At 38.5% G+C, this 21,607-nt stretch overlaps 1 protein-coding gene across 3 annotated transcripts in view; it reads right to left on the bottom strand.

The window, feature by feature from the left end:
• Positions 1–20,653, bottom strand: part of LOC124788087 (general transcription factor IIH subunit 3) — a 35,566-nt gene extending 14,913 nt beyond the window's left edge. The window contains exons 1-6 of one of the 3 annotated variants that reach the window (XM_047255186.1): positions 20,514–20,610; positions 20,340–20,426; positions 20,059–20,236; positions 6,806–7,033; positions 6,595–6,718; positions 6,186–6,308 (exon numbers count right to left, since the gene is read on the bottom strand). In XM_047255186.1, the coding sequence (XP_047111142.1) occupies positions 6,186–6,308; positions 6,595–6,718; positions 6,806–7,033; positions 20,059–20,236; positions 20,340–20,349 (663 nt within the window). In that variant the 5' untranslated portion in view covers positions 20,350–20,426; positions 20,514–20,610. Of the gene's footprint in view, positions 1–6,185; positions 6,309–6,594; positions 6,719–6,805; positions 7,034–20,058; positions 20,237–20,339 lie in introns of all 3 variants that reach the window. The other 2 variants (XM_047255187.1, XM_047255184.1) reach the window with 2 other exon arrangements.
• Positions 20,654–21,607: the final 954 nt, after the last annotated feature.

The raw sequence follows: 21,607 nt of genomic DNA, 5'->3' as shown, positions 1-21,607 counted from the left end.
CTTAAAACTTACGTTCTGGATGCCTCTTGTGTAACACCTTTGAGACACCTGCTTGACAACTAGCTAACAACAGATTCCTCAATGTGTCCTTGGACTAATTTCTTGATAATAATTTAAAAGGAACAGGCTACCTATATGTGATTGTACAAATGTACTTTCAAGTATTAGAGGCATCCACACATTTATTTCCACGCACATTCACAAATGGGTGCTGCTGTTTCAATTATAATGAGCAGGCTGCCAACAACAATTAAAATTCAGTACACATTAGCCATTGTGTACCTGCCAATGACTATGTATCAGTGTGTAAAGTACTTTAACAACTATTATTTGCACAATCATAAATAGGGGAGTGGCAGCCTGTTTTTAGTTTTGAACAATTTCCATACTTCTGGCAGAAGTGAAGCTGTGAGACCGGGCATGAGTCGTGCTTCGGTAGCTCAGATGGTAGAGCACTTGCCCGCAAAAGGCAAAGGTCCCGAGTTCGAGTCTCGGTCGGGCACACAGTTTTAATCTGCCAGGAAGTTTCAATTTCCATACTGGTTTCCGCTGTTGTAAAAAACTTAGGAGTAAGAGAGACCACTCGCCAAATAGTGGAAGCATTTAGTCTTCAACAGGTGCACACATAAAAGAAAAGAAAAACTTAATAGTTTTTACTCCAAAAGCTAGCAAGTTCTCCTTTTCTTTTGTAAGTGCTTGTCGACAACTCAATGCTTCTGGTATTCAGTGAGTAATTTTTAATAAATACAAATAAAAAAAATTATTAGCAAACCACACAAAACTGCAGCATCTAAAAACAATCATCAAAACATATCACCATTACACATAACAAGTTTGCAAAACGAGAGTGTCTCCAAAATAAACAAAGCTACTTCTTGTGAAACAAAAATAAAGAAAATAGAATGTGGTAATACTTAGCAATAGGACATTAAAGTAAACACAAATAAGCTGAAAAAATTTTGATGATATGTTTACACATTAATAACTTCTGGCACTGCTGCTTGGTAGAACTGATAACAAGGAACTTCTCTGCAGAAATATTAAAGGGTGACTAGCAAAATTTGTTTGCTCAAATTTATTGCAGCCACAAAAGACTGAAAAATTGTCACAACCTCTTTACGCCCAACTGATGTTGAACTAGCACAAAAACTGTGAATGACACAGCACAGAAATTTTAACCACTGTGAAGAGCACAAAAAGTTGTGCATCCAACCCAGGTCTCTCCCTTGGATCATAACTAGTTTCAATTATACGTTATCCTAATTTTGGCCAAAACTGTTGAAGAGCTAGCACAACATTTGGCAACTATGCAGAGAGAGCCTCCCAAAACCTTGAATTTTTTGCTTCTTGCGCTCCAATTTTACAAAGCTTAGTTTTATTCTATAGGGAACATCAGTGCAAAGTTTCATTCAAACATTCTGTCCAGGTATGTCTGTATGATGCAATATTTTCTTCATTGACAACAGTACAGGTCATCATCCAATGATGTTCACCCTTGTTGGAATCACTTTGTCCATTCATATGCACATGGAGTTATCCATCTACATGGCAGAAGGTGAAATACACTTGAACTGCAAGCAGCATTATATTACAACGCAATAACATGGGGAGTGACAGTCACAGTGAATACCATCTTTGCCTTACAGCTATGTATCACCCCTACACATGATCTTTAATTAGTCACATCTACCGTAGCTTACAGTGTAACAGGTGGAGGTTCGTCATTTGTAGTATACAATATGTCTCTTTAATAAACATCCTGATACACTGTAATTTTGTTATGTGAACATACAACCTCAGATAATAAAGTTCGGTGAATGAAGTCAGAACTGTTGATTGGACAAAACGGGCGACTCACAACACTGCATTTGCGTAGCGGCCAGTATTGACAACCTGCACCCACTATAGTTCAGTTGAGTATTGTGTGCATTCTGTGTTAGACCTGTTGGTGCGTTGGTTCTAAACTGAGAACAGGACAATGAACGAGCAAAGGATCAATTTAAAGTTTTGTTTTAAGCTTGACAAGACATCGAAATGAACGCATCCAATGCTGGTACGTGTTTATGGGGATCAAGCACTGTCCGTGAAGTGTGTGTATGAATGGTTCACCCCTTTTCAAGGAGACTGGGAAAGTGTTTCTGACAATGCCCATAGCGGACAACCGACGACTGCTGTCAGTGTCGAAAACATTGAGAAAGTGAGGACATAAATCACGAATGACTGTCAATTAACTGTCTGCATTACAGCGGATGAACTGCAGATGAACCATGAATCTGTGCAACAAATCTTTACCCAGAAGTTACGGAAGAGGAAAATGTGTTGTCACCTTGTGCCACATTACTTGACTGATGATCAGAAGCAGGAACGTTTAGAGGCTTCACAGGATTTTGTTGAAATGGTGGATTCGACACCTGATTTCTTGAGCCGTATTGTCACTGAGGGTGAAACATGGTGTCTCTGGTACAACCCTGGAACGAAACGGCAAAGCACAGAATGACATTCTCCGACATCACCTCGTCGGAAAAAGGTCAGAGCTGAAAAATCCCACATCAAAATGATGATCATCATCTTTTTCAATAGTCAAGGTATTATCCTAAAGGAATTTCTACCTGAGGGAACAGTGTTGAATGCTGCACGGTATGTTCAAATTTCGACCCATTTCATGCAACGTCTACACAGGGTACGACCCCAGGATACACAACAAGGTTCCTGGTTTTTTGTTCACGACAACGCTTGCCCACACACAGCCAATATCATCAAACAGTTCCTGGAAAAAAAGGGGATGATGCAACTTGAACATCCACCATACTCACTGGATCTCAATCCGCCAGACTTCTTCCTATTCCATCAACTTGAATTTGCTTTGAAATGAAGGAGATTTGACAACATTCAATGAAATGTGACACACTTTTTGAAAACCATCCCAAAGGAAGGCTTTGTGCAAAGTTTCCAGGACATGTATTCCAGAGCTCAGTAGTGCATAGTTATGGGAGGTGACTATTTCGAAGGACAGTAAGGTAACTGTAGTCCCTAGTTCACCTACATTAATGTTACAGTACTATTCACCGAACTTTATTGTCAGAGGTTATATAATTATGTGTGGTCATGTCTTAATTTTCAGCTTATATCATTCACTGTGCAAGACGACTGTGAATGATAATCAGCCCATGAAGGAAAGTAACTTAATAGAATCTTATATAATGACACAGTTGACTGTTCATAATTTAAAAAATTTTTAATTTGCTAGAATGATAAAGATTTGGCATTAGAGTTAGTGCTATTATGGGGAGGTGAAGTATGAATATATTTTAATGAAAACTTACAATTAAATATTAATAGTTAAATGAATTTATTGTACAAAATTTAGCACTGAAAAGCTTTGCAGTTGACAAACAGGTTAACTGAAAAAACGTTTATATTTTTTCCATGACCTTGATTGTCATATGTGAAATTATTTGTATTAAGTTTTCCATTGTAATTTTTCATTGTAACGGAAATAATAAATTTTTGAAATCATAATATGACTGGATAGATAAATCTACTCACCAGATCTCGGCAGGAGAAAACACATATAACAGTTCAGAAAATATGCAAGCTTTCAGAGTCACTGGGTCTTTCTTCTGGCAGAAGGGTTAAAGGAGCAGGAAGAGGATGAAGAAAAAGGACTGGGAAGGTTCAGGGAATGGAGAAAGTTACAGGAAAGTTGCCCAGAACCCTCGGTCAGGGTAGACTTACATGATGGGTTCAGAAAGAAAGTGATTGTTGGGTACTGCACCAGATGAAATTTGAAAACCTGAGCGATTAAAGGTGGAAGATAGGGTAATAAGCAAGGCAGAAATTACTGACAAAACATGCAACAGAGTTAATGAGAGTGGAAAGCTAAGTGCATTATATGCGGTACACACGCAAGATTGGGGGCGGGAATAGACAAGTCAGGAAATAAAAGATATAGAAGACTAAGAAGTAGCGAAGAAAGGAGTAGTTAGTAAAACGAAATGCTGAGACCAAATAAATTAACATATATTAAGGCCAAGTGGGTGCTGAGAACCAAGGATATGTAACACCAGTTCCCACCAGCAAAGTTCCGAGAAACTTGTGTCAAGGGAGAAAGCAAATGGCATGTTTGGTGAAACAGGCACTGAGACCATGACTGTCGTGTTGAAGATCATACTCGGCAACAGGATATTGTGTGTGCCAGTATGTCCCCTCTGTCTATACCCATTCACCCTAACTGATACCTTGATGTAACTGGCATAGACAGAAGATGTATACTGGCAACACACAGTATACTGTTGTATAGTGTGATCTACAACATGGCAGTCATGATCTCAGTGTCTGCTACACCACACATGCCTTCTGTGCTCTCCCCCCAAAACAAGCTTCTCAGAACTCTGTCCTTTGTTCTTGCCACCCACCTAGCCTTAATTTACATAATTTCTTTGGTCTCAGCATTTATTTTCAGTAACTACACCCTTCTTCACTCTCGCTTGGTTTTCTATATCTTCATCTTTTATTTTCTGACCCCCCCCCCCCCCCCCTCCACCACATATCCACATATGTCCATCATGTATAATGCATTTAGCTTTCCGCACTCATTAACTTTTGCAATATGTATTGTTAGTAATCTCTGTCTTGCTTTTATTACCCTATCTTCCACCTTTAAGCTCCAAGGTTTTCTAATCTCATCTGGTGCAATCCCCAGCAATCTCTTTCCCTCTCAACCAATTCTGTAAGTCTCCTCAGGCCAAGGATTCTGGGCAACTTTTCTGTAACTTTTCCCATTTCCTAAACCTTGTCAGTCCTTTTCCTTTATCCCTCTTCCTTCTGCTTCAACCCTTCTGCAGAAGAAGGAGCCTCTGGCTCTGAAAGCTTGCACATTTCCTAAACTTATATATGTTTTCTACTGCCATTACCTGGTGAGCAGATCTTTTATCTATTCCATTATATTTTTTCATTGTAATTTACATAAAACATTAATTTTAATGATATTAAAAATTATAAGATTCTATATAATGGCTGATTTTAGGCCACAGCAGTTAGTTCTTAGTCAGTTGTTGTTATCAAGAATATGTAAGTCAGTTCTATTTAGTTAGTTGTTACGATCTATTGATTGTCAATGGCAGAATTATAAAATCATCCAATGAAAAAGATGAATGTATAAGACCTACAAATAAATGAAAAATATTGCAGGATTATGGTTATGAGAAGTTCATTTACTACCATGTAAGAATGCAAAATGTTCCATACAGCACCCAAGGACATCTGCAGCAAATGAGAATGATTTTATGGTTCTGAGAAGTTCATTTACTACCACGTAAGAGTGCAAAATGTTCCGTACAGCACCCGTGGACAACTGCCAGCAAATGAGAACAATTTTTAACTCCATCGACAAACATGGACATTCTCAGTTCATCAAGTTGTGTGTTAATATGTTATTTCCTTCTACAAAACTTCTTCTTGTCACCTGTAAGAAACTTATTGTACGGTAATAGAGTACAGTTCAATGTGTAAACCAAAGTACATAATTAATTTACATCATAAATAAAAACAGGAACATTTCAAGCTATTAGTCAGTAATAAATCAATTTACACTATATCCAATAACATGACTTTTGGCAACTAGATTCTCATTGCATTTATTACTCTTTGTGCGTGTTTTACATCTCCAACTTCTCTGGAAATACACAAACATACCTGCCTGTATGTATTATTTACAGCTGGTCCAAGGAAAACAATTTAATTTACATAAATAGATGACTACATCTCTGAGTCAATGTCTGTGGTAAAGTTGACTGTCAATATACGAAGGGAAAAAGGCACACATAATAGTTTTGAGGGGTTGAAAATCAATTCAAGTTCTGCCAAAAGACTATCAAATACGCTGACAGTACTGTGCTATGACCTGTGGTTTCAATGTCATGTAACCAGTACATACAGGACGACATATATTTTAGACTTTTATATAACGTAACAAACCTTATCTTTCTCGGGATTTATTTTCCTTTTCATTTCAGGGGTCACAGATATGTGTCTTCTCCTTTAAACTATTTTTTTACAACACTGTGTTTCTCAGTGATGTTATTTCTACGGAATATCAGAGAGGCCTCTGTGGGCAGCAAATTTATTTAAGATAAACATTGCAGATGCATTTTGTTCCATCACTAGTGAGTCAATCTGATTCTTACCAGTAAGTATTGCAGCAACCCTTGTAGCTGAGGAACTCTAAGATAAAGTCCACCAGTGATGTCACAGCCCTGCTGAAGGAGTCCAAGCTCCTTGTCCAAACTGCACACATCTAAGACAACATTCTGAAAGAGAGTCAGCAAGATTAACATTTACTCACATTTAAAAGTGAGGAAAGAGCAAACATACCCCTGAGCAGCTTGTGGTACTGCGGAATTACAGTTACTATTCTAAATAGGTTACCCACAAGTAAGAGGGAATGACTGAGCTACTAATTGCTTCAAATGGATTATTTGTTCCGTCAAAATAAGAAATTATTAAAAGACTAATCTAACTTAAGTATCAGATGTCCTATTAACTTCAGTCTTAGTGAGTCATATAGATAAACAATAACGGAGCCAATAATTCTACCTGTTTCTGAGCTGTAAAGAATACATTCATGAAGTTCATATACTGCGAGGCACTGTCACCACTACCGGTTACAACTAGGATACGAGAATTCATCTTCGTTCCTGTAGCTTTCTCTTGATCCAATCTAAAATAAAAGAACAAAAGAAGAAGTTAGCTCTCTTTACACTTGAAGCATTGCTCTACAATCCCTGTAATAGGCAAAACAGCTCACCGATGGATATAGCAAAGTGCCATTGCAATAGCACCAGCAATGAGGGAATCTCCAGAGAGCTCTGCATTTCCAGCTTTTATTTTTTCAACATCACGGACCACCATCTGTTGCAGATTCTGCCGTAATGTTTTCTCAACATAAGTAAAGAGCTCATACTGCCCATCTAACTGACGAAGTGTTGGGACTTGCTGACCAGAGCTTCCATCAACTGGTGGGAACAGAAACTGCCTAAAAATACAATAAAATTCTGTAGAAAAAGAAAAATCATATTTTCCAGAACACGGCAGCTACACTACCCCATGTGACTTTTTTAACTTGAAGAGGTATCTTTAATCAAGTCTGACTGTGAAGCAGAAATATAATACACCTGAAAGAACATGGAACTGGGCCCTATCAGTTCTGGGGACTATACTGAAGACTATGAGCTTCAAAGGAACTCTTTAAGCAAGGCTGTTATGTCTACCCTCTCTGGCAGTCACCAAAAGATCCAAGTATGATCTTTAAGCTAATATGACATGTACTGTTTGTTTCAACATGCGCCACAGTCTTAAGTTGGTGGCACTTTGTTTCCTCAATAACATCCAAAGTAGTGTCTTCAACGTGGATGAAACATCCATGCATAACATAGAGTACACATAGTGACTCTTCCCATCCTTTGCCGCAAATTCCTTAAGGGGTATCATTATTCACTGTATATATTAAAATGCTGCAGCCATACTTACAAGATCAAACACAATCAGTTACTCCCCTTTCATCTGTGAATAGCTAGTTATTGCTACAGTAATAATAATAATAAACTGCAATCCACTTAAAGTGCACATCAAGGGAATTTTTTAAAAATAGGCAGACATGATAAAATTAATGACTGCACAACAGATGGCTACAAGACTTACTGTGACTCACCATCTCCACTTTATTGTGAGTAGCATCCATCCTTTTCATTATACACTGAAAAGCCAAAGAAACTGCCATGCCTGCCCAATATTGTATAGCCCCTGCAAGCACGCAGAAGTGCCGCAACAGGATGTGGTATGGACTTGATTAATGTTTGAAGTAGTGCTGGAGGGAACTGACACCATGAATCCTACAGGGCTGTCCATAAATCTGTAAGAGTTCAAGGGTATGAAGATCTTTTCTGAACAGTATGTTGCAACCCATCCCCAAATATGCACAATAATGTTCATGTGTGTGGAGTTTGGTGGCCAGCAGAAGTGTTTAGGCTCAGAAGAATGTTGCTGGAGCCACTCTGTAGCAATTATGGACGTGTGGGGTGTCACATTTTCCTGCTGGTATTGCCCAAGTGTTGGAATGCATAATAGACATGAATGGATGCAGGTTATCAGAAAGAATGTTCACATATGTGTCGCCTGTCAGCGGCATATCTAGATGTATCAGATGCCCCGCATCACTCCAACTGCACATGTCCCACACCATTACAGAGCCTCCACCAGCTTGTACAGAACTCTGCCGACATGCAGGGTCCATGGATACATGAGTTTGCTTCCATACTCGTACACGTCCATCCGCTTGATACAATTTGAAACGAGACTCGTCCAACCAGACAACACATTTCCAGTCATCAACCGTCCAATGTCGATGTTGAGAGATCCAGGCGAGGTGTAAAGTTTTGTGTCGTGCCGTCATCAAGGGTACACGAGTGGGCCTTCAGTTCCAAAAGCCCATACCAATGATGTTTCATTGAAAGGTTCGCACAGTGACACTTGTTGATGGCCCAGCACTGAAATCTGCAGCAATTTGTGGAAGGGTTGCACTTTTGAAACATGAACGATTCTCTTCAGTCGTTGTTGGTCCCATTCTTGCAAAAGCTTTTTCCAGCCGCAGCGATGTCACAGATTTGATGTTTTACCAGACTGCTGATATTCACGGTACAATCATGAAATGGTCGTACTGGAAAATTCCCACTTCATCACTACCTTGGAGATGCTGTTTTCTATTGCTCATGAGCTGACTACAGCACCACACTCAAATTCACTTAAATCTTGATAGCCTGCCAGTGTAGCAGCAGTAACCAATCTAACAACTGTGCCTGACACTTGTCTTATACAGGTGTTGCCAGCTGCAGCGCCATATTCTGCCAGCTTCCATATCTCTGTATTTGAATAAGCATTCCTGTACCAGTTTCTTTAGTGGTTCAATGTATTATTAATGACATACGGTAGTACAAGTATCCAACAATGTATATTGGTTGTTCTTTATTGAAGTCATATTCTATCATTGCTGCCACTTCCACCTTTGCAAAAGGGTTGTCTTTTTCTAGAAGGGCCTTGGAAATAATTAACATAAAATATATATTTCAAACAATAATTTTGGAAACCTAGAAAATAAAATTGCATCAGAGGTGATACAATGTGATGACTATCAGCTTCATGGGTAAATAAAATGAGTGTTCCTTCTTCCCAAACCCAAATTATACAAAGGAGTGTGTACATAAGAATAATCCTATTCACACACACACACACACACACACACACACACACACACACACACACACACACACACACACACACACACACAATTTTCTTCTCACTCCATATTTAATATTCTATTATTATGGAGCCTGTGATCTAGGGGTAACAAGTAACAAGGTGGCTTACTCTGAGCCATGCATCTACAAAAACATTAGCATGCTAAGCATAGAACAAGTTCCACTGTCATAAAATAGTGAAAGATCTTCTCGGGAATAGAAAATTCTGGTTCTCGAGAATCTAGAAAATTCTAGTGCTCAATAAAATTGCAAAGCATGTCAAAGACTCCAGTTCACTCACTCATTGACCAGCCTGCTGTAGCAATAGAAGATAACAAAAGAAAAGCTGACAATTTAAATTTCACATTTAAAATAATCAATTGTGCAGGACACACAAATTACAGTTACTTAAAACTTTTAAATATGTGGCATCGTGATGACATCAATAAATGAAGTTGATGTGATTTTGAAAAAAAAAAAAAAAACACAAGAAATGAGTTTTGCATACTTCCTATTTCATACAGAAAGGATACGCATCTTTATGACGGTTTGACCCATAGAATCCATATATTGAAAGAAGTATTTATACTGTGTACAGTATCAAAAGGAAACAAAACAATGATATTCTTGGTTTTGAAATAGATTTATGAGATTATTTAAACTGAATAATAATTGTTTCTCAAAGCAAGGCATGCTACTATTGGAACAAAAATTAAAACTATTTAACTTCATTTAAGTGAAAATAACTACAAAATTCATTAAAGTTGAAAATTTATCTCGGAATGAGAACAAATTCTAGAGATTCAATGTATTTAGATAAGTGCTATAATAAACACAATTACTGGTAACTGAAGCAACACAGCAGTCAACAACTATGCAATGATAACTTTAATCCACAATTTTTTTAACATGAAATTACCATTCTTCCTTGCTCCTATTCTATCTCAAGATAGATGAACCTGCAAACTAGTAAATATAAATAAGTGGTTATTACACCCAGCAGTAGATACCCAACAAAACATTATAAAGCACAATCATTCACAACTAAGTACCATCCACTACATGTAATATCACTACGAGTCATACCGCCACCCGATCTTCGCACAGACTCTCATATGGAGGACTTCAAAATAGGCATCCCTAGTGTTAAGAAACTGAGAGAGCTGAAAAATTGTAAAATCTCTTGCCCAAAGCAAATCCCAAACAACTGGAGAAAATGCATGCAACTCTTATACATATATGAGGTGCTATCCAAAATTTTCAGGACTGGTGCTGCCATCTGTTGAAAACCTTACCTTTGGACTAATGGTCACCGTCACCCGCGAAGTAGTTCCCATCCGCATGTACACACTGGTCCCAGTGCTTCTGCCACTGGTCAAACATTTTCTGGAAGTCCTGTTCTTCGAGGGTGTTTATCACCACCAGTGATGCTTCTTGAATCCTCGCTATAGATTGTCGAACCGACAGCCTTTCAACTTGAGTTTCAGTTTTGAGGACAGCACGATGTCGCAAGGTGCCAAATCTGGCGAGTATGGTGGGTCAGGTACAACCGCCACGTTGTTTTTTGCCAAAAAGGTCCTGGTGAGCAAGGACGTGTGACAGGGCGCATTGTCATGATGCAGCGGCCAGTTCCCTTGATGCCAAAGTTCGGGCCGTCGGCGCCGCACGTTTTCACGGAGCTGTCACAAAATGTCACAGTAGTACACGGAATTCACTGTTTGGTTGAGTGGGACGAATTCTTTGTGCACAATTCCCTTGGTATCAAAAGAAATGATGGTCATGCTCTTCACTTTTCTCTTCACCTGTCTCGCTTTTTTGGGTCTTGGAGAGTTCGGGCTCTTCCACTGGGACGATTGCTGCTCTGTCTCTGGGTCATAACCGTAAATACAGCTCTCGTCACTGGTCATAACCCGTGATAAGAAGGTTGGATCATCAGATGCGATCTGACGAAGATCCGTGCACACTTCAACACTCTGTGCCTTCTGATCGGCAGTCAAGACCATTGGCACAAATTTTGTGGCGACACAACGCTTGCCTAATTCATCAGTCAACATACATTGACATGTCCCATAATCAATACCCACTTCATCCGCAAGGTCTTGAATGGTTCGACATCGATCCGCACGAACCAATTGTTGAAGTTCAACAACAATGTCTGGTGTTGTGCGGCTATGCTCTGTCCCCCAAACACTCGTTGAATCATTGCAAGGGTCTCTCTAGCACTTTTCCCAAGATTCGCAAAGAATTTGCTACACATGCGCTGTTCTGTTCACGGATCCATCGTAAAATCACCATACACCAAACACAGAGTATAATTGAAATCACTGTGGACACGCAACAAGTCCTCCCAGCTGAATACCACTCTGCACACTGACTAATCAGATATGCAGTTCTTGCCACCTTGCTGTGCAAAGGTCTACTACTCTTACTTTCCAGATGGCAGCACGAGTTCCGAAAATTTTGGATTCCACCTCGAATTAAGAGGAAAAGAATGGACCTGCAAAATTACATGTCAATATCCTTGACATTGGTTTGTTGCTGACTTCTTGAGCAGGAGACAGAAAAGCTTCTGTCCACAAATCAAAGAAAGCATCACTCAAAAAAAAGTGAGTTTGTCCTTTACTCACATGATATCCTATGAACCATCTATGATGGGCAACAGGCAGATTCCGTATTCTTAGATTTCCGGAAAGCATTTGACATAGCGTCCCAATGCAGGGTGCTAATGATAATCAGAATATACGGAATAAGTTATCAGACACGCAAGTGTATAGGGGACTTCTTAAGTAATAAAACCCAGTATGCTGTCCAGGATGGCAAGTGTTCATAAAAGGTAGGGGTATCGTCAGGTGAACTCCAGGGGAGTGTGATAGGACTGCTCTTATTCTCTATATACATAAATGATCTGTTGGACAATGAGAGCAGCAATCTGCAATTCTTTGCTGATGATGCTGTTGTGTATGAGAAAGTGTCATGAGTGAGTGACTGCAGGATGACACAGAATGACTTACTCAGAATTTCTATTTCATTTGATGAATGACAGCTTGCTCTCAATGTGAGAAATTGTAAGTTAATGCGTATGAGTAAGAAAACATTACTGTAATGTTCAAATAGAGTATAAGTGGTGTGCTGCTTGACATGGTCACATCAGCTAAATATCTAGATTCAATGTGGCAAAGTGATAAGAAATGGAATGAGCATGTGAAAGAAGCCGGAGGGTAGGTTAATGGTCAACTTCAGTTAATTGGGAAGATTTTAGGAACATGTAGCTCATATATAAAGGAGACAGAATACAGAACCATTGGGTGATCTATTCTTGAATACTGAATTACCTTCGAGAGAACGGTCTCTTGACACACACAGTCACTACAGATTTAGAAAACATCATTTTTGTGAAACACAACTAGCTCTGTACACATGAAATGTTGAGTGCTATTGACAAGGGATTTCAAACTGACCCCATATTTCTAGATTTCCAAAAGGCTTTTGACACTGTACCACACAAGCAGCTTGTAGTGAAATTACATGCTTATGGGATATTGCATCAGTTACGCAACTGGATTTGTGATTTGCAGTCAGAGAGGTTACAGTTCGTAGTAATTGATGGAAATTCATCGAGTAAAACAGGTAGTGTTATAGGCCCTCTGCTGCTCCTTATCTAGATAAACAATTTAGGAAACAATCTGAGCAGCCACCTTAGGTTGTTTGCAGATCATTCTGTCACTTATTGTCCAGTAAACTCATCAGAAGATCAAAACAAATTACGAAATGATTCAGAAAAGATATTTAAATGGTGCAAAAATTGGAAATTGACCATAAATAATGAAAAATGTAAGTTCATACTCATCCATTAAACTTCGGTTACACAATAAATCAGTCTAATTTAAAGGCCGTAAACTCAACAAAACACAGAATAATTACAATTATAAACAATGTAAATTGGAAAGAACACACAGGAAATGTTGTGGGGAAGGTAAACCAAAGACTGCGTTTTATTGGCAAAACACTTAGAAAATGTAACAGCTCTACTAAAGATACAGCCTACACTATGCTTGTCTGTTCTCCTTTGGAGCACTGCTGGAATTCTTACCAGATAGGATTAACAGAGTACATAGAGAAGATTCGAAGGAGAGCAGCATGTTTTGTATTATCACAAAACAGGGGAGAGACTCTCTCCTCTGCAAGCAAAGATATTTTATTGTCATCGACCTATATAGGGAGAAACGATCATCATAATAAAATAAGGAAAATCAGAGCTTGCATGGGAAGATATAGGTGTTTGTTTTTTCCACGCACTGATCAAGAGTGGAATAACAGAGAATTGTTGTAAAGGTGGTTCGATGAACCCTCTGCCAAGCACTTAAGTGTGATTTGCAGAGTATCCATGTAGATGTACTGCTCGAGTGTTTGGAATGCCCACCAGATCAGAGTAAAAAAGACATTGAAGTAATTCCGAGGCAGGCTGCTAGATTAATTATTGGTATGATCATTCAACAAGCAAGTATTACAGAAATGTTTTCACGGAGGGAACACGATGTTCTGTGCATAGCACTATTGAGAAAGGCTAGAGAACTGTAAATCCTGTGGAAATACCATATCAGCCAATAGAAATTGGGGCTCAGTAGGAGGCACATAGACACACTTTTTTCCTCTCACATGGAATATGAAAGGGAATGACTAGCAGCTGTACAAGGTGCCCTCTGCCGCGTATCTTATAGTGGCTTGTGGACTATTTATATGAGTTGTTTTCAGCCACATCTGCAGTTTGAATCACTACAAATTATCTTTTTTCCCCAGTTTAAATTCTCATTAATATGGATACCTAAAATTTTTGCAGGTTTCACTCTGGTTATTATTTCATCATCACCAGCTACATTTATCATTGGTCTAGTGCCTCAAGATGTGCAGCATTGAACAAGCTGTGTCTTTTAGAAATTTAGAGTGACACCATTTGCAGAAAACCACTCAATAATAATTTGAAGAACATTATTCACCATTTCTTCCGTTGCTCTATGTATGTTGGGATTGATTACAATATTATTGTCATCTGCAAAAAGAACTGATTCTGCTTGTTGTACATTAGAGAGAACATCATTAATGTATATGGGAAATTACAGCTTTCTTTGCATAGTTACAGGAAGTGGAAACAAGCTAAACTGGAGAGGATCAGGGAACCTTATAAAAATATTTAGAAAGATACGATTGTAAGAAGAGTTGACACAGCACACAAGAAAATTAAATGAAAGTTCGGAGAAGTGAAATGTAAGGTGCAGATGTAAAATCTCTGTAAAAACTGGAGAAAAGGCATACGGACGACAGGAATAACTTGAAGGCCTGTACAATAGACCAGAACTGTCTCAAAGTGCGACAGAAGAGGAGGAGGAAGCTGATCTAAAAAAAAATAGCTGATCCAGTATTGGAGTCAAAATATGATAGAGCACGAGGTAGCAAGAGCTGATGATATACCTTAGGGGTTACTGAAACCTGTGGGTGGGTAGGAACTAGAAGGTTATTTGTGTTTGTGTCAATGCTCTATGAAATGTGTGATTTACTTGCAATCAGATTTCCAGGAAACCACTGTTATCGCTTTACCAAAGAAGATATTCATGGATAAATGTGGGAACTATTGAATGAATTGTGTAACAAATCAAGCTTATAAACTGCTGATTAGAATATACAAAAGAATGGACAGAAAACTTTAAGATGAAATAGAGGAAAATCAGTCTGGTTGCAGGAAGGGAAAGCATTTCTGACACTATACTTGGTAATGAAAGACACACCTTGACAGCATTTGTGCGTCCGGAGAACATCTTTGACAATGTAATGTGGAATAAGATATTCGCAATCCTTAGAAGATTATTGTTAAAGTAGAAACAGATGAAAACTCAACATAACCTAGAACAAACAAATGTCAGCAATACAACTGAACGGTCAGAAAAGGAAGGTTTACACCAGGAAGAGTAAAAAGTAGAGTTCCAGCTTATCACGACTGTTGTTTAACTTCTACACTGAGGAAGCAATAAAGAGGCAAAAGAAAATTTTATAAGAGGAATAAAAGTTGAAAGGAAGCAAAAATCAATGTTAAGATTTCAAACACAGCAAAACTGGAAATGACACAGTGGCAAAAGAGATCATATTTCAGAAGTAAGATTACACAGAAATACTAAAGCAATGAAGACAGAAGAAGTAGGTTGTTTTAGTCAATGAAAGCTTTCTTCAATAAGAGAGCCCTCTTCTGGTATCACATATTCTGATGGAAATGAGAGATAAAGTTCCCAAAATGTTAATGAAATCCTTTTGGATTACTAGGCCACGAGATTATGAAACACTTAAACAACCACAAAACTGACATTTTGACTGTCACTGCAGCAGTCCACTTCAGGGTGTCCAAACTGCTCGGTTTTGAGGCTGGTCTTCTCTACATGTACCACCATATTTCAGTTGTTACAAGACAAATGACATCACAGTCTGGTATATACAAACCAATTTTAAGTAAAGTAGGAAGAAACATTTCATCAGCAATTTAGGTCACCCTGAAGAGGACCACAGCAAAGGTGATCAAAACATGAGCCTTTAGTTTCTTTGAGTGAGAGCTCAGTGTTGTATCAAAGTGAAACATAGACCATCTGAAATCAAGAGAAGAAAAAAATTGAGACATTTGCAATGTGGTGCTGTTAAAGAATATTAAAAATTATGTGGTCAAGAAGTATGAAATGAAGAAGGTCGAAAGTACTACAAAGAGTAGGAGAGAATGGAAGTCTACTGAAAACACTTAGCCTACCTGAAGCAGTGATAGAGTACTGGAATGTTTGCTACCATCCAATAATAGTTAATTCAGTGCTAGAAGAAACATCAGAGGCAAAAAATAGGAGAGACAGAACATGACTACAATATTCAAAACATATTACAGGGGATCTTGAGTATAATAGTGACTCAGAAATGAAATAATTAGCACAAGATAGGGAAAGGTGGAGGATAACTGCAATACAGTCAAAGACTTCTCATTATAAACACCCCTTTCATGAGGGTCTTACTATAGTCATAGGATTTTCATTCAAATTCTTGGTCTCATTGTTTGGTTTTATATGAATTTATACAAATGTAAATTTCTTGTTATGTTCCTAAAAATAAAATGTCACCGACTATTTCAAAATGAAAGTGTGATGTGCAATCCCTTAAGAAATCTTGATGTAAAAGATTTACTCTCACAGATCAGTATGGCCGAATGCATGACTGTTTTACCACCTTCGACATTAGTTCTCGTTATAATTACACATTGACGTATAGAGCAATTTATTTGATATATGTCCACATGTACTGCTAAAGTACTATGAGTACTTTATTGTTACACAATAACTGCAAACATTAAAATCGCCAAGAATAATAGTTACTGTCATACTCGCTTTATGTTGTGGAAGCAAATGCAAATGGGTCGACGGAAGCGTCTGATCCCACACGTCGGCTTTGACCCGTGACGTAAGGGTGTTGTCGTGTGTGACGCCATGACGGCGCGGAGTTTGGTTTGAGTGTGGCTGTCTCCAGTTCTGTTTTATCTTATTTTATTTAATTTTCTGATCTGTTCGTTCTATCTCGTGAGACTTTTTTTTTTAATTTAAAAACACTTATTACTTATTTTAATTATCTGTTTCCTCCAATTTTTGTTTTAGTTTATTATATTTATCTTTCTGATCTGTTCGTTCTATCCCATGAGATTTTTTTTTAAAAAGACAAAAAACACTAACCAGCTACTGAAGCATCTTCATCTTCTATGGGTTGCAGGGGTTACGAGCCCTGGGGAGGTGGGTGGGTATTCATGCATGGCTGTCTTCACTTACACGATGTAGCTACGCAAGGCATCTAAATTTGTTTATATTTAGTTTGCCCCCACCCAAAACACCCCATTTCCCGCGCTTGACCGGTTAGTGTCATTAGGCTTCTTGTGGAAAGTGTGTGTTTGTTTTTGTTTCCGCCATATTTGTGACGTCATGGGTCAAAGGAGACGGGCGGGATCGGACGCTTCCGTATTTCCCCATTTCCCGCGCTTGTCCGGTTAGTGTCATTAGGCTTCTTGTGGAAAGTGTGTGTGTTTGTTTTTGTTTCCGCCATATTTGTGACGTCATGGGTCAAAGCAGACGGGCGGGATCGGACGCTTCCGTATTTCCATGCAAATGACACTCACAAATTCTGTTGGTGGAAATTCTTTATACCAAATGGCGACAATTTGTTAACCAGACAATGGTCAATATGTAATTACAGAAAAGCAGATGGATAGAGCACAAAGATATGATGATTTCTGGAACTAAAAGCTTACAGCTAAACAGTAATAGCTGTGGTCACGGGAATCATAGAATAGAAATGCAAACATTGTCCTTTTACAGATAAAGTCTACAGTTATGAGAAATACCGTTATCAAGATCTACACAGGAAAATTTGATATGTTGTTCCTTTCTGATGCCTACCGATCTTCTGATGAAAATTTTATCATAGAAAAAAATACTGGAACAGCCTATATCTAGGGCTGCCACATTACTCAGAAATTATCCAAAGTTCCAGTGGATTTTCAGTTTTGAGAATCAATCTGTACTGGTGTGCTCAAAAACTGTCAATAAACTCAGGAGCTCTTACAAAGAGAAACAATCTATAAGTACATCACATATGGTATTCAAACAGTACATTCCTAGAAACAAATTTGGATCCTTTCATGGTACGATATCTTACATTTACTGAAAACACAAATAATTGTAGCAGCACAGAAGAAAAGAATAACAGAGGTGTATGAACTTATTAGTGCACAACCTATAACCTTGTACTTAAAAAATATGCACCACAAGCCCTTAAAAAAAATAAAGACTGAATTTTAATAGAGACAGAAAACATATTAAAATTTCCAAACCCCAGTGTGATAATGAAATTTCACTCTGCAGCAGTGTGTGCACTGATTCCTGGCAGATTAAAACTCTGTGTTAGACCAGGTCTCTAAGCCTTTCATACGCAAGTGCTCCACCAGCTGAGCTACCCAACTATGACTCATGAAGCCCTTCTCAGCTTTACTTCTGCCAGTACCTCATCTTATGTCTACCAGACTTCACAGAAGTTCTCCTCCAGGAGTACTACAATAGCTTGTTTCAATTACTTCCAGTCCCTCATAGTTTATCGAATAGTTTTATTACAGAAAAAAGCTATTCAAATCTTGTCACATAGCTAGATATGTTAGGACTCACTGCAAACCCCTATTTAAAAAGTTGTGTTTGCCCTCTGTACTCTCCTTTTACATATACAAGTGCAGGTTGACGAGAAGAGCTAGACATGCTGACCTGTGAACTAACTCCAATTACCACAGTTATAATACCTGCAACAGTGGGTCCCTCCATGTAAAACTACTCTTACACAAAAGACATGTGAGCCACATTGCTGCCATTTTTTACAGTACAATGCCATCATACATAAAGAGTTTTGGGGTGGAAATGGCTTTTAGGGGAGAATTAAAATAATATCTTGTTGAGAAGTGTTTGTACAATGGAAGTTCATATGTTAGGTTAAAGAATTATTAGGCCCTCATTTATTGCCGAGTTATTTTGATTCTGTTAACTGACGTACTATCTACACTGTGTGTGTCTCTACAAAAGAATGTTGCTGTTTCCGCTGTTTCAGATGCTGTGCAATACATCTCCTCTCAGAAGGGATCTGGTGCATCCCTAGTTGTGATGAATACAAGTATTTGCATCTTATAGTTTTCAGCAGTGTTACATCATTTGCCAAATTTTTTTAATTTTTTATTTACATCAGAATGTCCTGATTTCGTTATATCATTGATTTACTTACTGTGCATGTTGTACCTTCCAGCAATGCTATGTAATGCTTTCATGTGTTTACACTTTTCTGTGATGTTTTCGTCTTCATACTTTCATATTCTTGTTATACAACTGATTTACTTACTATGCATGTTGCAGTCAAGACTGTGCATTAGTGATTCCCCTTCCAATCATGTATCGAGTGAGAGGGCTATGACAAGTTTAATGCACTCGACTCGCATTCAGGGTTTATTCCCTGCCCAGCCATCCTGACTTGATCTGGCCACGATTTCGCCAAGGTGCTAAGGCGAATGCTGGGATGATTCCTCTGATTAGGACCTGGCAGACTTCCCACCCTATCCTCGCCTAATTCTATGGCTCAAATGGCTCTGAGCACTATGGGACTTAACATCTATGGTCATCAGTCCCATAGAACTTAGAACTACTTAAACCTAACTAACCTAAGGACATCACACAACACCCAGTCATCACGATGCAGAGAAAATCCCTGACCCGCCGGGAATCGAACCCGGGCGCGGGAAGCGAGAACCTAATTCTATGATAAATTATTGTTTTATGTATAAATATATTATTTCTACAATGTATGTGACATGTCCGATGCTGTTAAACTAAACGGCCTATAGACGAATAAATGAAAACGTAAAATAAAAAATAAATAAAGTAGCAGAAACTTGCCAACACTCAAAAGAAAACAAACGATCTGAAAGGTCACAACAGTGAAAAACAAAATTTTTTCAAAGCCCATCTACTATAACATATTCCGTGCAATCAGGACAGACTAGCACCTTCAAACTAAGGTAACAGAACCATACTATTACTCACCGGAATAATTAGCTTCTATTTGTAATTATTTTTCTAAAAAAACAAAGGTGAAAAATAGTGTGCCCAAATCGAGACGATAAAATATTTCTGACAACATATCATACTGTCTGCAACTTAAAATAAATTATACTCACGTGCTTCTCGCGTGGCACGCCAATACAGCCAGTCTGTTGGTCGATTTGAGCATCAAATGTGAATTTGCAAAGGCGATTACTGATTCCATACACTGCGTCAAAACATGAACATCTTCCCTAATAATCCGCTGACTTGGATTAGTATCCAGGATAACTATCAGGAGACTCACTTCAATTTCTGAAATGGACGGTGAAGTAAACACATAGTTGGCTAAGTATTATTTTATATAGGCGCCACAAGACCCATTCTCCAAAAAAGACAATTAGAAAAGCATCTGTACCGTCACTCATGGTGTCGACGTTTCTTGCGCACTGCCTCTTATTTTATTCTTTTACGAATACATGACCCACCATACTCGCAACTGGCGCTGCAATTTAGTAAAAACTTACAAAAACAATGTAGAATAAACAAGCACAACTTCTTTCCATTTTTCACCTTCCTTCAGAATGCTCACCACACCATAACATTATTGCTATTGCCCATATCTCTGTCACATCAATCCCTATCTACCTAACATAACAAAACCCGGTGTTTATTTACAATTTTGCACAGCACGCGGCTTTCAAACACATTCAAAGATAAGAAGCACAAAGATCTTACATAGCTCAACCGGTGTCCAAAGGTGTTATAAAGATAACTAGACTCTCTACCACAGTCTAACACTCTCTACAGTCGCGGGATACATTTGAATCATGGGCTGGACACTATTGTGGTGTTAAGAGTTTGTTAACCTATTCGTGGGCCGTGGGGAGATATACTTCCCACCAGATGTATTTTTGTAACGCGTTTAATGAAACGTGTTGCGACTTCTGTACGCTCCTGGCATGTTGTGGCTGTGCGCTGTACAGGCAGTGGTTTCTGTTTGTTGTGAAATATAGTCTGCAGCACTGTAGGAAGTATATATCTCACCAAACAACAGTGTTTTAAGCGTTATTGGGAAGTATGGCTACGACCAAAGTAGTTTCTGGAAGGGCTTGGGAAGTATACTTAGCATAAAGTTAATCTGTCATTTGTGGTCCGTGGGAACCATACATACCACCAACTTAGGGTTATCTAAAAGCTTTTGGGAATACGTCTTACCACCACTGTCTATGCCTGACATCTTATGGCAGTACACTGCACCAGATGTATGAAAACTGCTACAGCAAATCAGTTTCTGTTTGTTGTGGGATCACTACTATTGTTGGAACACATCGCTTCTGTAACTTGCATTATTATGACTTGTATCAGCTCATACTTTTACTGTGTGATAAAGTTTCAAGGATTGTTTTCACATTGTGGTAAGTAAACTTTAATATCAGTAACAAATACACCCAACAACATAAGTTTTTCATCACCTTGGTTCCGAGAGTTCCGGAATCTGTACAGAAAATTGGAATAGAGGTCAACATAAACATCATTTTCTCCCTTTTTATTGCCCAAGAAAACCACAAACTGCATGTTCTACCACCATACAGCGAGACCTTCAGAGGTGGTAGTCCAGATTGCTGTACACAAAGATACCTCTAATTCCCTGTAGCACGTCCTCTTGTATTGATGCTTGCCTGT

This window comes from Schistocerca piceifrons, chromosome 3, assembly GCF_021461385.2.
Source record: "Schistocerca piceifrons isolate TAMUIC-IGC-003096 chromosome 3, iqSchPice1.1, whole genome shotgun sequence".
Taxonomy (NCBI): Eukaryota; Metazoa; Arthropoda; class Insecta; order Orthoptera; family Acrididae; genus Schistocerca; species Schistocerca piceifrons.
Note: the sequence above shows the minus strand (reverse complement) of the source record. Positions and strands in the feature narration are given on the sequence as shown.